The sequence below is a fragment of the Hippocampus comes genome, unplaced genomic scaffold (assembly GCF_001891065.2).
Source record: "Hippocampus comes isolate QL1 unplaced genomic scaffold, H_comes_QL1_v1.1 scaffold155, whole genome shotgun sequence".
Classification (NCBI taxonomy): Eukaryota; Metazoa; Chordata; class Actinopteri; order Syngnathiformes; family Syngnathidae; genus Hippocampus; species Hippocampus comes.
Window position 1 is genome coordinate 1735317 of NW_017804967.1, and position 15559 is coordinate 1750875.

The 15559-nt window shown below is 43.0% G+C and overlaps 1 protein-coding gene across 1 annotated transcript; it reads left to right on the forward strand.

The window, feature by feature from the left end:
* Window positions 1-100: 100 nt before the first annotated feature.
* Window positions 101-14972, forward strand: hsd17b4 (hydroxysteroid (17-beta) dehydrogenase 4). The gene is made up of 25 exons (XM_019887031.1): window positions 101-259; window positions 698-751; window positions 2461-2568; window positions 3062-3121; window positions 3363-3384; window positions 3457-3503; window positions 4325-4409; window positions 4932-5119; window positions 6518-6609; window positions 6699-6723; window positions 6853-6981; window positions 9633-9742; window positions 10329-10441; window positions 10516-10639; window positions 10986-11037; window positions 11117-11188; window positions 11254-11357; window positions 11448-11513; window positions 11626-11695; window positions 12841-12947; window positions 13273-13359; window positions 13432-13515; window positions 13583-13724; window positions 13811-13938; window positions 14280-14972. The coding sequence occupies exons 1-25, from the start codon at window positions 208-210 to the stop codon at window positions 14367-14369; spliced, it is 2211 nt and encodes a 736-aa protein (XP_019742590.1). The 5' UTR covers window positions 101-207; the 3' UTR covers window positions 14370-14972.
* The last annotated feature ends 587 nt before the right edge of the window (window positions 14973-15559 follow it).

Genomic DNA, 15559 nt, shown 5'->3' on the forward strand with positions numbered 1-15559 from the left:
CCGCTTCATTTGACCATGCGTGGAACGATCTGCACCTTTCAGTGCGTCAAAGAAAGGGTTAAGCGCGTTCTCGTTTCTGATTGGTCCCAGCAGAGCCCGCCCTTCCCCATCGCGGAAGTGAAACTTGTGAAAGTTCACGCTGCTGGGAAAAGAACCCAAGGGTTAAGTGGTCCAGCTGACGAAGCCAAGACTCACAGAACAACCGCGATGTCATTGTCATTTGAAGGAAGAGTTGTGCTCGTCACGGGTGCAGGAGGAGGTAAAATTACCGTGGGAACATTAAAGTACTGCATAATAGCTCGACTGTCAGCGATGCTAAATCTGTATGCCCAGTTCTATTTACCGTGGATAGCTTCGGAATGTTAACCAGCTGATCGGGATGATTACGATGTTAAAGTGCACGATTCTGTAAGCATGTCTTTTGTCTTGTCTAAGCTCTTTGTTGTTTTATGTTGCTGCAACCTTTCGTGTGCTAACGAGTAAACAGCCTCTTATAGCTAAAACAACACTGCTCTAGCGATTTTACGAAACTATTTCGGGAAATCCAGCGAAAGACATTTGCTTCCAGTCTGCCACGGGGATCAAAGTACAGTCGATCCGAGTGGGTGAAAGGGCACATGCAGTAACAGGAATACAGACGGTGTTGATAGAGTTAAAACAAACAAACAAACAAACCCCTAATTTTTCCTGTGTGCAGGTCTTGGGAAGGAATATGCACTGGCATTTGCTGCAAGAGGAGCCTCTGTTGTAGGTAAATACATATAAATAGCATCTGTTGTCATCCCCTTTAATGCAAAATGTTTCAGGTGACTTGTGTGACATTGGAAGAGCAATGTGTATTCTGTACAAAGGAGTATTGGGGCCACATCATTATTAGAATCACAGCATAGGCAATTTTACAAGGAGGCAACGGGTGGCAGCTGCCGCCTCCACCAAATGCCTTGCCATCCCTAATGTTGACAATGAATCTCCCAATACTAAATTCAAAATTGTTTTCTAAATGTTCCTGCTATTGTCTACATACTGTGTATAAACGTTTTAACCACCCGTTTAGAATTCATTCCCTCCCCAAGGAGAAAATGGTTGTATCCTAAAGCACCACCGATGAGGGGAAAAAAGCTGGAAGATTCGTGGTTGCTCTGTTATTGTTGTCAAGTACAACAACTTATGTGAAGTAGTGCTGGGCGAGAGTGCACTTCTCACCATAGCTAACAACTGCCTCACTATATTATGAGGAACAAAACATAATGTTACAAGAAAATGCTCAATGTTACCAGAATCTGGTTATAATATAACAGGAACACTCTTTAGAACTAAGAATATTTCCTGGCGATGCTTAACTAGGTACACAGCGTGTACTATTCATTGTGGAGTGGTGTGTGTGTGTGTGTGTGTGTGTGTGTGTGTGTGTGTGTGTGTGTGTAGAGGCAATTTTGTGTCTTGATATTCCAATGAAGTTTCAATAAAATGAGAAAAAGTTGTCATTCTGTGAGAATAGAGCCTAAATGTTACAAAGAGAAAGTGAGGCAATTTTGTGTCTGATATTCCAATAAAGTTTAAATAAAATGAGAAAAAGTTGTCATCATGTGAGAATAGAGCCTAAATGTTACAAAGAGAAAGTCATTTATGAAAATATATTTGTAATATTGTAGGGAAAAAGGGAAAAGTAGAATTCAACCTGTCAATTATTCCTTCGATTAACTGTGTAAAATCTTATCTTGCATTAAAGTGTATTACAAAACATTTTTCCCCTCGAATACTGTTTATGAATCAATAGTGAAAAATAAAGAATCGGGGATAAGCTGAAATGCTGAAGAATTAAGTCGCACAATTCTTGTCTTACAGGTTTATTATCGTTCCATTTTTTGGTAGTCCCCGGGGTCAGAATTAACCCTTCACATTTTAGATTGCCTCTGATGAACCCCAAGTAAAGGTTGGCTGTTCTACCAGGCTTTGGTTGACGCCTTTTTTTTTTTAATATTATAAAAACCGGTATTAAACCAGGGGTGTGTAGACTTTTTATTTCCACTTTACAATGCATTGAGAAAAAAAACAAAAACAAAAAAAAACACAGCTCAGTTATATTCTTTTTCCGAATGTGTCATCAGCCTGGTGTCTTTTCAAGTATTAAACTATATAACGTAACTTAGCGTGACTTCCTGCTGAGTGTGAAGTCACATCCGTTCGCACGGTTCATGGCTAAGCTCCACTTGTGATCCAATGGCGCAACCTCGGCTTTAAGAGGATCAGTGGTGTCACATTCTGATGCGCTGTATTGATTGACATCGTGATTTAGGCGCAGGCCTCGGCCATAAACATCTGCAATAATAGCCGCTATCTACGAAGAACTCGCCCTTGAACTGTGTGACGAGGCTTAGCGAAACGTTCCTAATCACCGGTGGAAAACTGCACTCATTGCCCATTTGTTGCTAATCTTTTCCTCCTCTCGCTACGTTCAAGTGAATGACCTTGGGGTAGACACCAAAGGGGGTGGAAAGAGTTCTGCGGCTGCCGATAAGGTTGTGGACGAGATAAAAGCCAAGGGAGGAAAGGCAGTGGCCAACTACGGTGAGAAGTTTTTGGATCGGCTTCCATCTTGTCCTCTGGCCTTTTGTTACAAACCACTATCTCTCTTTATGTTTGAGCTCATGGTGCTGATTTTATTTTGAGCAGAGAAATCAATTGGAATTGGATGAATCCATTCCACGATCAAATTGTCTCTTGGGCAAATTTTCCATTGGTAATTTGACCCTGTATCAATTACCTCCTGCGGGGTAAGAAGATGGTTTTGGATCAACAAAATGGAGGTCAACGAACATGCGTGGATTCTGTTGGACCTTAAGAGTTTATACTGTATTAAGAGTGTGTATTAAGTGTTGAACCAATCGAAGCGATGCATTGCCATCAATAGTAGCGGCTTATCAGGGTAGGATCAGTAATTGGATTTTCCTTGTTTGTCTATTCTTTTCATGAGCGTATTATTGTAACTGTCAGTTTTAATAGAAAATTACTCAGCTGCTTTTAAAGCTCCCTTCCCCATCTTGGCCTCGCACGCTCACAGACTCTGTGGAAGACGGAGAGAAGCTCGTTCAAGCGGCGCTGGACGCCTTTGGAAGAATCGGTGAGTGAGTGCGAATCAATAGACCAGAAGTGGCAGGGGAACAAGTGGGGATCAATAACATTAGTCGTTGGCTAGCCTACTTTTTTTGATGGGTGAGTCCTTTCCTGGGTTGTGTTCGGTTCAGTCCGGGCAAACTCACTGGTGGTGGGATAGAGCCGTTGTTAATGTTTTTATTTACAACTCTGACAGCCCTCGCTTGTGTACCTACAAAATCTCATGTCGATTATATCTTGTTTTTCAGATATTGTCGTAAACAATGCCGGGTAAGTCATTTTATGGTGGAAAAACAGCTCTTTCATCACTGGCTCCGTTTACAACCCTTTACTCTCTGGAAGGATCCTTCGTGACCGCTCATTCGTCAGGACAAGCGATTTGGATTGGGGTAAGGTCACAAAATTTAATTCATCCACGGGGGGTGCTCGGTTTACAGCCGTCATTGATGCACCTTTCAGAAGCAACAGTAAAAAAAAAAAAAAAAAGAGTGAGCACATTCATGCAGAAGCTGATCTCAGCCACAGCTCACTCACACAGATTCGTTGATGTGACACCACCTGACCAGGCCTCGTCCTCAAGGCGCATATCTAACGCGCGTACATTACAAAACGTACAATGATTAAAAATTTTTTTGTGCTAGTAATTTGTTAAAATGCGTTTCAAAAGTGTCATAATACATTTGAAGTGTGTTTCATTAAGTTTAAATGTTTTTAAAGCATGTGGATGGGTTAAACTATATAAAAAAAAATGGTACATGGTCTATGTATTTTCACCTAATGCATATTGGTCTTTGAACAAATGGCAGTTCACTCTACCAGGTTTTCAGGTCAAGTACAGCCTGCAATAAACTAGAATACGCAATACATTGTTCCGTGAAGGCCGTCTCGGCTTAGAAGTGATTTTCATAAAAATATTTTCCGTATTTCTGACGTTACTACTGATTTAGTGTAGTTTAGTGGTAGATTACAGCACATTATGACTTGTGTAGAAAGTCGAGGTACATTGTCGCCATAGGAACAAAACTCCAGTGTAAACAAGAAAACCCCCCGGAAATCAGTCATGAAAAAAAAGTAGCCCAATACAGCTATTTGGGATTATATTTCACAATTTAACTAATGAATGGACAATTTAGCATTTCATTTTGCATGGTGGTAAATTGCTGCACACTTTTTCAGTTTGTATTTTAAGACCGTTTCAAATTGTTTCCAGACCTCATTCACAGAGTTCACCTGCGAGGCTCTTTTTTGGTGACCCGCGCCGCCTGGAACCACATGAAGAAGCAAATGTTTGGCAGGTAAGATATGCACACGTGTAGTGGTCCACAACCCCTCTCCTTACAGAGCACCGCGGTGCCAAGACAGACTCGAGCGAGTTTAGAGCCTCAGGTAGTAAAACAGAAATCGGTTGCTTGTTGCTCCTGAATGTGGTGTGCTCATTGCTCAGTTGGCTTCACGGTGTTACGAGAAAAAGGAATCTGCATAAAAGGCTCAGACAGCACATTAGATATGGATATGCAAATCAGAGCAGCAAAAAAATAAATAAATAAATAAAAAAGAAATGTGTTAATGTGGCTATGCGGCTTTTAGGGTTGACCTGAATAGTCCAGTGCTGATTCATGTGCCCCCCCCCCCCAAAAAAAAAAAAACCTCAAGGGGTCTTGAACAACAATTTTACGTTTTGGTATGGAGTCGAAGTTTTCTCTTTTCCCTAATGGTTTGCCCTCGGCTCCCTCGTCCATCTTGTCATGCGTCATTTCCAAACGTTCCCCCATTGACTCCCATGTGATGGCTGCCATGATGCATTAACGCCACCCAAGAATCATCATGACGACTTCAGCCGCGGGCATCTACGGCAACTTCGGCCAAGCCAACTACAGCGCCGCCAAACTGGGCCTGCTGGGCCTGTCCAACACGCTGGCCATTGAGGGGCCCAATTATAACATCCACTGCAACACCATCGCTCCTTTAGCTGGCTCGCGTCTCACTGAGTCCGTCATGCCTCCAGGTAAGCAGACGCAGTTAACTTAGAATGTGTGTGAAAAATCATATCTGAACTGTCGTACGTCCCTGTAATGGCCAAAGTTTGACTGCTGTGAGGATATTTAGTCACCCCCCCCAACATTTCTTAGGAGGGGAATTAATGAGAAATTTAATTTGAGCTGGCTAGGCTGATCCGTTAAAATAAAATGCTGATCCACGGTCACCATGGTAACAAGAGAGATATGTCTCTTCATATTGCAAGCCAGCATACCCATCAAATGAATTATTTTCAGGCGCATGTACTGCGTGTTGACGTCAATCTGCTTTTAAAATCAGCAATTTCCATTCGTTTATTGTCCTTGCATTTTTGTCGGCCAGTCTGTTGTCGCTCTTGCGCAATATACGGGACTCATGTTGCTCCGTCCGTATGCTGGGTTTTAGCCCCAATGCTAGAGCCATATTAATTGGGCTATACTAAATCTAGCCATTTTCTATAGTGCTTGTCCTCATTTAAAGTCCTGGCTGAGATGCAGCCGATCCCAGCTGACTTAGGGCAAGAGGCCTGGGCTGGCCGCAGGGCACTTATAGCCATACACGTTCCAACCTATAGACAATTTAGAATCTTCAATGAACCTCGATACAGTATTTAGAACATTGGGGGAGCTGCACAAAAAAATACATTTTTAGCATTTTCATTACAGTTCATTTGTGGTTTTAGTTTCTTTGACATTGCATGGTGGCCTGGACGAAATGCCCTACCGGTATGATAAACGGCCCACGCCTGAGGTTCTGCACTTCTGGTCTGAAAACAACCGAACAACAAACCTTATTGGAGGGAAAAAAAAAGCGACCAGACAAATTGAAAAAATTTACTTAGGATGAAAGGTGTCAAACAAATTTTAGTCATGGGCCACATTCTAGTTAAAAACTGTTGTGCATAAAACCATCTCAATGTATAATTGCCTTATAAGTACACACACAACAAATAAGTAGTTTTGTAAGCAGAAGTCAATGAAAAAAGTTCTTTAAATATTAAATATACTTTTGGGAGAATAAAACCTATTTTTTGAAATGAAGACTTAGGCACACTACGCTACTGTATTGTAACGTTGGTCATGATGGTGGTACTTTAGGTGGCACTTTGAGAAGCACTCCTACAGACTACAGTATACTCGATGCCTGAACAAGTAGCCCTTCACAACAGTGACCACATTATTATTTTATTTTTTTTTTGCATAACTGTGCATGACTAACTCTTAAAACGATGCCAATGGTAATGTCGCTCGACAACTAGCTGCTATTTCTGCGCACTGCTCTGCCCTAATACGTGTTGTGAGCAGTGCCGTGAAGTGATCCCTGCAGATGCGCCTTGAAACAAGGCTGTGGTATTCTTCTTCCTTTCGTCTGCGTTTGTTTGATTTAGATCTGGTGGCGGCGCTGAAGCCGGAGTACGTGGCTCCCATGGTGCTGTGGCTCTGTCACGAGCAATGCCAAGAAAACGGAGGACTCTTTGAGGTATTCGCAGCGAGGTCTCACTCCCACTGATAAATGAAAGATGGCACAAACATGTTCCAACGTTTCTCTGATGACTCATTTGCTTGCAGGTTGGTGCAGGCTGGATTGGCAAATGTGAGTCTTTGTGTTTTTAGTCCTGTCGCTCTACATCTGTTATTAATTAGCCCCGAGCACCACCACCAGATTTATGCTTGCCGGCATTTTAAAAAAATGACCTCTTAATGTTCGTGTGTGTGTTTTCAGTGCGCTGGGAGAGAACTCAGGGCTGCATCACCAGACAGAGAAACCAGCCCATGACTCCCGAGGCTGTCAGGGATCAGTGGGACAAAGTTTGTGATTTTACAGACTCAACCAAGCCCACTTCAGTACAAGGTCAGTGATTTTGTGGCACCAGTGACATATGCTGGAAGGTTATAAGTACGACTGTGGCACAAATAAAAGGGGAAGAAGTGCCCCTCCACTGCTTCAATTCTGAAACGGGACGCTGCTTGTAAAATACACATTTTTTTTTCTCCACTCCAGTCTGAGTATTCTAGAGAAGCAGCGGTGACATGGCAGACAAAGTCAACCTTGTCCATTTTCCGCTTTGGCAAAAGTGGTCTCAGAGCCTTAATGGAGGCAAAGATTTATCAGGGATGATTGAACAACAGACACCCACCTATCCTCGATGACTCTAGGAAAAAGGCACACTACAATTGCCAGGCAGTCAGAATCTCCTACGAAAGCAAGCATTTGTCACATTTGTAAATTTAATTTTTTTATTTTGCGCCCACCCTGGATTGCTGTTTAGTTTAAACAGCACTGACACAGAATGTTGGTGTGAATTCTACCAGGGCAATTTTCTGCCTTGGGAAAAGCAGTACCTGGAGCCTGTCTGTGTTAAGTATTAAATGACACCTGACGCTGGGCCTGAGGTCACCTAATTAGTGATGGAGGCCAATTCACTGTATGAAAGAAAGCTTCAATCGGTTATGTATGAAGGGCTTGAATGGATAAATTCTCATACACTTGCAGCGACTGCTATGATTCTGTTTCACCCAACGACTCTGTGTAAGGGGGTTATTACTGCACTGAAATTACATCCCGCCCGATTAAAAAACAATAAATAAAATTTACGAGGAAAAAAAAATCCACTTCATACTAGTGTGATGAGAAATGTCTTGACTATTTTTTTTTAATGGTGAAGGCTGTCTGACAGTTTTCTCTCAAGGTGACTGAAAGTCTCATTTACTAACTTCACTACTAGATAAAGCAACTACCAGCCACTTTGATCACAGTTAAAGTCACAATGTTTCATTGTTCCGAAACAAAAGATTTGGCTCTGGGGCCTGATCGATGCATTTTGTGAGTGTGTGCGTGTGTATCTGAATCGATTAACCCAAAAAATTAGCAACAAAGAAAATAAGCTAGTCAACTAAACCAAGGAACGTCTATTGCATTGTTAGGCTTGCAACATGTCAGTCATAATATACATTAAATATATTTTTTCCGAGTTCATTAGGTAATTCCAAGATACATTATCAACAGCTTGATAGCGAACAACAGTGAAAGTGAACGGTGAAAGTGAACAGTGGAGCAAGATATATTGATAGATAAGGTATACTGTATTGATCGGCAGATTTGCTATAAAACACCAGTCTCTATTATCACAGTCAAAAATGTCATAAAATGGATGATAGGAAGGTAGTAATTGTTATTTTTATAGGCTGGGAAGCGGCAAAATACACACCAGCACCATCCATCGCACATTTGTCAAGTGTAAAATCGAAACCCAAACCTTTCGCTAGCCACTCATCTGTATTCCTCCTGAGTTAGCCTCCGGAAGAGTGAAGCGATCTGTGGCTAGAGGTCAAAAAATGTGGAGAGAAAAACACGTCGAGGTGAGGAGTAGTTGGAATGAGTCACACAAAATTACTGTTGTAATTATCATTTAGCGTTACTTTTCTCCGCCTCCTCCATTCCTCTGGGTTGCGCTTTGGCAACGAGGACGGCGCCGTTTTGCGTCGAAGCGCACGGGGGTGGCGGCCCCAACGGGAGCTAGCCGCTCTCATTAGCATGGCTTTGTGCTGCCTCCTCATTTGTAGCTTATTAGCGAACCTTGTTGCTATAACTACCTGCCAATAGGCGACGGCCCTACTTTAACTCTGATTTCTGAGATTTTTTTTTTTAAATTCAGCCCTGAAGCTGTTTCCCTTTGTTCTATTTCCTAGTTGCACTGAAATATTTCATCGTATTGATAAATCATTGTACAGAGGGGGGGGGGGGATGTATACACCTTGATTTAAGAAAGATTAGAATTTGTCCAACTCAAGAGGTTGTATTTATTCCCATAAAACACAATGTTTGATAATAATAGTCAGTAGGTTTATTTGATATCTTTTGGTTTGTAGGTCTTTCATGATAATGTTGTCACGTTACAGCCCATCATCGGATGAAAATTGGCTCTACAAGGTTGAAAAATGTGGACTAAAATCTTTAGCGCAGAAGCCATATTTATTTCCTGTACATAGTTACAGTAGCTTCAATTAAAAAAAAACTAGTACAATAAGTTTGTCAAGTACAGTTTAATTGTATTCCACTTTTAAGTGTGATACAGCTACATGCAGTCTTTTAGAGGTTTGCTTCCAAAAGTTGAGGTAGAATTTTTAACTTGTGTGCAATATTTGTGAGAAATCTTTGAGTTAAAATTATGAAAAATGGGAGCAAAAACAAAATTGTTGCTTTTTGTTTTTTGGGACTGGCTAACAGTAACTGTTTGATGTCTCCAAGAGACACTGCAAAACAATACAGACCATCACTAGTATTTTTCTGAGAAAATAATTTTCGGACTTTTTTTTTTTTTAAGTCTCAACTGTACAAACAAAAAACCATGAATCTGTGAATTTGCAAAGGTCCGCTGTAATGTCAACCCAGATTTTGAATCATGACAACCATCCCACTTCGGACACAATTTATAACAGAGAAATGAGAATACCAGTCACCTTAACCCAGATTTGCCCCTCTTTTCGCTCACCTGTTTGCAGAATCTCTCCAGTCCATGGTGAGCGTACTGTCCAAGGTGGACTTGGGACAGGAGGTTGTCGCCGGCCAGACCTCTGCCCCTGCTGCATCCTCCTCCTCGGGCAGCAACCCTGTGAGTAGAAGAAGCTTATAATGGAGCATTAGCGTCAAAATGTGACTTTGCTCTTCAGGGTTGTACAAAGTTTGCAGCACACAAAAATGATCCATTTCAAGAAGAATAGAATTTATTTTTCTCATCTTAAGCTTTCACTGTTGTTCAAGGCCTATTGGATTGTATAGATAAGCGATGTGAACGCGCGTGTGTGGCCAAGCACATAAATGATTCATTACTGTGGTCCGATATTTAACATGAAGCTGAAAGGCGGCGCGTCGCCGATGCCTGCACTCCATGGCGGTCTTAATTAAAAACGTAGCAGTCAGCGCTTTGGAGCGCTTGTCACGCGGTTGCTGGTCACTATTGTGCAGAGCGGGAGCAGTCACATCCGTCAACCTGAACAAAAAAAGCCGAGACGGCGGCCAGTAATGAAACTAATGAAGCGGTTGGCCGCAAGGGGTTCCCAGGAAACCTGATTTTATCATTAGTTGAGTTCAGAACCTTTTTCGTGAACGTGCCAGAAGACAGGGGAAGAAATGCATGTCACTGTAAGGCAGCGAGGCTCAATGCATGAACATCCAAACGTCTCTTCTCTTTGTATTAGACTGCAGCAGTGGGACAAAAACTTCCCGCGACAACGTTCAGCTTCTCGCACACACAGTGCATCCTGTATGCGCTTGGCGTGGGCATGTCCACCAAAGACCCCGACCACCTCAGGTGTGTGATGACTGCTGTTTAGCTGATGTATTCAACGAAACAATGATGACTGCATTGTTTTTTTTTTTCTCTAGGTTCCTGTACGAAGGCCATCCAGACTTTAGCTGCCTCCCAACCTTCGCGGTCATTCCTTCCCAGGCAGCCATGATGGATGGTGGCCTGAGCTCGTTGCCTGGACTCAAAATTGACTTTACACGGGTGAGGAAAACACTTTGCACCACTTGCGGGATGTGAAGGAATCAGTGAATTAAATTTTCACACTCAGAAATATTGAAATAGTACAATTTAACAAACATTTTATTTGTAACATTTGTAGCTGTCACTCAAGTCATGAGCCACATGTTAAAAAAAAAAAAAAAAAGCACAATATTAATTACTCAATGCTCACTGGAACTAAGCTCTTGTGAAGTATGCATTTCTGATGGTGCTTTGAATTATTTTGGCACATTACACGTGAAGAGTTTTTCAAAATATCTGGATTGGAGTTGATCTATCCTCTGTCCATGTGTTAACTGTCATGTATCTACTGTATGTCATGCATCAGGTGTTACATGGCGAGCAGTATCTAGAGCTCTACAAACCTCTTCCCACCTCCGGTACGGAACACTCAACTTCGAGCTTAACCCCTAAAAACAGTCAAATCTTTTGAGTTTTGTTTTTTTTTTTTGCTTAAAGGACAACTGACATCAGAGGCCACCATTGCAGACGTGCTGGACAAAGGCTCCGGGGCAGTCATTCTCCTCGACGGTGAGCGAGTCCTGCCCGAATATGATCGTCACTGCTACTAAAAGTCCTTCTCCCTCCTTTCTTAGTGAACACATACAGCGGCGCCGAGCTGCTCTGCTTCAACCAGTTTTCTGTGTTCGTGGTCGGCGCCGGAGGCTTCGGAGGCAAAAGAACATCGGAGAAAGCCAAAGTGTGTTCAATTCTGTGTTTTTATGACAACACAATAAGACATGAGGAATATTAATGACGCTTCCCGCGCTGTGTTGCATAAACCCCGCAGGCTCTTGTGCCGCCGCCTCAGCGAGCGCCGGACGTCGTGCTGGTTGATTCCACCACCAATGACCAGGTGAAGAAGCAGCGAATCAAATGTGAAAAGAAGTGTCGGAGTGATTTCCAGGCTTTGTTAATGTAGATGTCGCCTGGATTATGATTTATGACTCTCATCTCCTGACTCCTAGGCAGCCTTGTACCGTCTGAGCGGGGACTGGAACCCCCTCCACATTGATCCCAGCTTTGCTGCCATGGGAGGTAAGACTTGAATTGCTCAAGGATGTTCAATCTTACATAGATTTGTTTTAAAGGAGATATCTCCCCCCACCACACACAATTTCAAAAACGTTCCAAGTTCCTAACATGTCTAACAACATCCATCCATCCATCCATTTTCCGATCCGCTTATCCTCACAAGGGGGGGGTGCTGAAGCCTATCCCAGCTCTTTTCGGGCAGTAGGCGGGGGACACCCTGAACCGGTTGCCAGCCAATCGCAGGGCACACAGAGACGAACAACCATCCACGTTCACACTCCGCTAGTGACAATTTGGAGTGTTCAATCAGCCTGCCACGCATGTTTTTGGAATGTGGGAGGAAACCGGAGTACCCGGAGAAAACCCACGCGGGCCCGGGGAGAACACGCAAACTCCACACAGGAAGGCCGGAGCTGGAATTGAACCCGGTACCTCTGCACTGTGAGGTCGACGCGCTAACCACTGGACCATCGGGCCGCCCGGTCTATCAACATACTTTCGTCAAAATACACCAAAGATCACAATTCTATTAGACTTTACACACCCTGTTTCTTGTCTTAGTTGGTATTTTGGGGGCGGCCCTTGCTCTTAAGTGACCGACAGTGTACATTGCCCTGGATACAGCTGGGCCAATGCTGAGTCATAAAGGCAAGTCGGGCATTTCATCTCATTGAGGCAGCAGTTCATGGCTTTTATCAGACCATGATACCGTTTTACCAAAACTAATCTGTGCCTCCCCAAAAAAATGAACAAACACATGCAGCTCTGCTTACCTTTTGGCTTCCACATGATCGCTGGCTCGTCATAGCTGTTGGAGATGTGGGTGTTTATGCATGATAGCGTTTCACACAATGTGGTTTGGCAACAAGACTGCAGGTTTGAAAGTGGCTCTGCATCTTCAGACAGCCTCGCTTCCAAGTCATGGGCAACGGAACGGTGCCGGGGCTGTTATGTAAATTAGCCCTACTGTTGTGTAAAAGTGGGGCAGGTCTCGCTCAGACACGTTTTCAGAAATGGGCAGCAGCATTGACTTGGTTGCTTACTTTAGCATTTAAGGCGTGTGCAGGCACTCAAGGGACCCAACTATTTGCACACAAGCCATTAAAAAGTCCATTTTTTCGTATGTCTACTTTGAAATGTCTGGTCAGGCTTCCAGTCACCCATCCTGCACGGCTTGTGCTCGTTTGGCTTCGCTGCGAGACACGTCCTCAAGCAATTTGCTGGCAACGACCCCTCCAGATTCAAGGCCATTAAGGTTTGGAGTATTGATTTCACTCACAATGCTTTGGGCTGGGAATCACATAGTAAGTCACGACAGTAACAATTTTTAGATTTATATTTTTGTTTGTAAAATAATCTGGTCTAATGAAAGTTTATCAATCTGATTACGACGGCATTTGTATACAAGTCATGACGATGTCTATTCCTAACAGACGTGTATTTACATTTCTGGTTTCTAGATGTGGGATTAACTAAGGCTGTGACTGCATATTCTAAACATTCTATTTTCTCTTGACTATCAAGCAAATTTGTCAAGTCCCTTTCCTTTTCTTAAAGATTAGTTCTGTGCCTGTCCACAGGTCCGCTTTGTGAAGCCAGTGATACCGGGTCAGTCTCTGCAGACAGAGATGTGGAAGGAAGGCAGCAGAGTTCACATTCAGTGTAAAGTCAGTATGGATCATTTCAGTCCAAACACTTGAATGTCACTCAGCTTCTTACAGCCCTTTTGTCTTTTCCAGGTAAAGGAAACCGGCGCTGTGGTGCTTTCTGGCGCTTATGTTGATTTACACGAACCAGCCGGCATATCTCCCGGTCTTCCTCAGGTGTGCATGTGTGAATCCTTACTTTTTTTTTAAAAGAAGGCCACAACTTCTTCTTTGGATTGTGTAGGAGACGGCGGGGCTTCGGAGCGATCTGGTGTTCGCAGAGATCGGCCGCCGCATCCAAGAGTCTGGTGGCGAGCTGGTCAAGAAGGTCAACGCCATCTTCAGCTGGGAAATCACCAAAGACGGCAAGAACGTTGCGGAGTGGAGTGAGTGGACTTAGGCACGCGGCCGGCTCTGTGGATGTACCTCAAACACATCAGGTTTGAAAACGGGACTTCCTGTCGTCCTCTAGCAATCGATCTGAAGAACGGGAGCGGCACGCTACATCGCGGTGCCTCCAGCGGGAAGGCTGATGTGACTTTCACTGCGTCAGATGAAGACTTCATGGAGCTGGTGCAAGACAAACTCAACCCTCAGAAGGTACGAATGAGCACAGTACAGTGGTAACTTGACTTACGAGTCGGGTCCAAATATATGGATATTTCATGGTCATTAACTCATTCAGTAGTAGCCAATTCTGGACCAAGTCTGAAAAGATGTTTAGAAACGTCTTTGGGAGTGAATGAGTTAAGCATATTGCGTGCGCGCGTGATGTTTTCAGTTTAGTTTTGAAACACTGAAGTCCGCCTTGAAAGTGTTGTGCTTCCATGTAGCGCAAGACTCGCCTCCAGAAATAATGAACCTTCAGCTTCCTCGTTAAGACATTTTGTCCAAATATTTTGAGTTTGGGGAGGGTTGAAATGTTTTTCTCCGTTACGTAGGCATTCTTCACAGGCAAGCTCAAGATTCGAGGGAACGTCATGCTGGGTCAGAAGTTGGAGGTCATCCTGAAGGATCACGCCAGGCTGTGAGCACCTCATACAAGAGTCGACCCGCCCACAGGGAGGGGGTGGGAGGGATTCCCAATTTATCTTGCTCGTCAACACCATATGCTGCCTGCGGCAGAATTTGTTAGATGCTGTCGTGAAACTCGAAATACAAAACCTGAATGGAACGGTTCTAAAAAATGCTCATAAGATATCGTAATAAATGCGTTCATAAATTAATATGACCCTCTGAGGACTTGATAATGATTCCCTCTTCCCTGATGTAAAGTAATTTCCTGAAGGTGGTTGCCTAGTTAAAAAACAACGGCCTGTTATCTGAGATCCATATCAATTAAGTCAGAAAATCTGTGCAATTGAACTCGTTAGTCCCCTTGGATGGATTTACTCTGATGGTCCGACCTTCACGTGCAATTAAACTGTCATGTATTGATTCCCAGGCAGATGTCTATTTTTTTTTTTTTCCCTTCCTCTGGAAGCACACTAAACACTGACAGAAATGGATTTGTGGAAGTGATCCTGACAGGAACTGAACTGTACAGAAATGGTTTGTTTTCTCTTCTAATCAATGGTGATGTGGACATTTAATAGTATTGTTTGCTCTTTTAATAAAACAGACTTAAAGCTCAATCTGTTCTCATTACTTCATTAATACAATGATTAATAATATTGTACGTTAATAGGCAGCAGGGTGATATAGCGGTTCCTAAATCTGTCACAATTGAGAGATTCGCCCCCATGGGGTGGAGTCATTTCATTTACACAACTGCTCCCAAACAGAGTTTCTGCATCAGTTACTTAGCACATTCGCTGTGCCCAGATTCTGTGCCACTTTCAAACAACGTCCGTCACAACCTGCCACCTGCACGCTAATTAAGTTGAATTCTGTGGCTTCATGATGGAGTGCTTGTCACACCGTTCTAGCTTCATCCCAGTCGTCATGGTAACAGAAGCTACACAGCATTGTCCCAGCAGTACAAGGAGGCGGGTTAAGCAGTGACTCATTTGTATATGAGAAATAAAATGCATCCCCTTTAATGTACTTGTTTAACAATAAAATGTGACCGTTTAAATGTTAATCTGAGCCAAACGTTTGACTAAAAAAAAAAAAAAGAATCCAAAGATGTTTTTCTGTTTCCAGAGATAATTCAATTATCTGTTTTCAAGTGTTCATCCTTATACAAGTGATAGAATTTATTCTGCCTCGTGAAATGAAA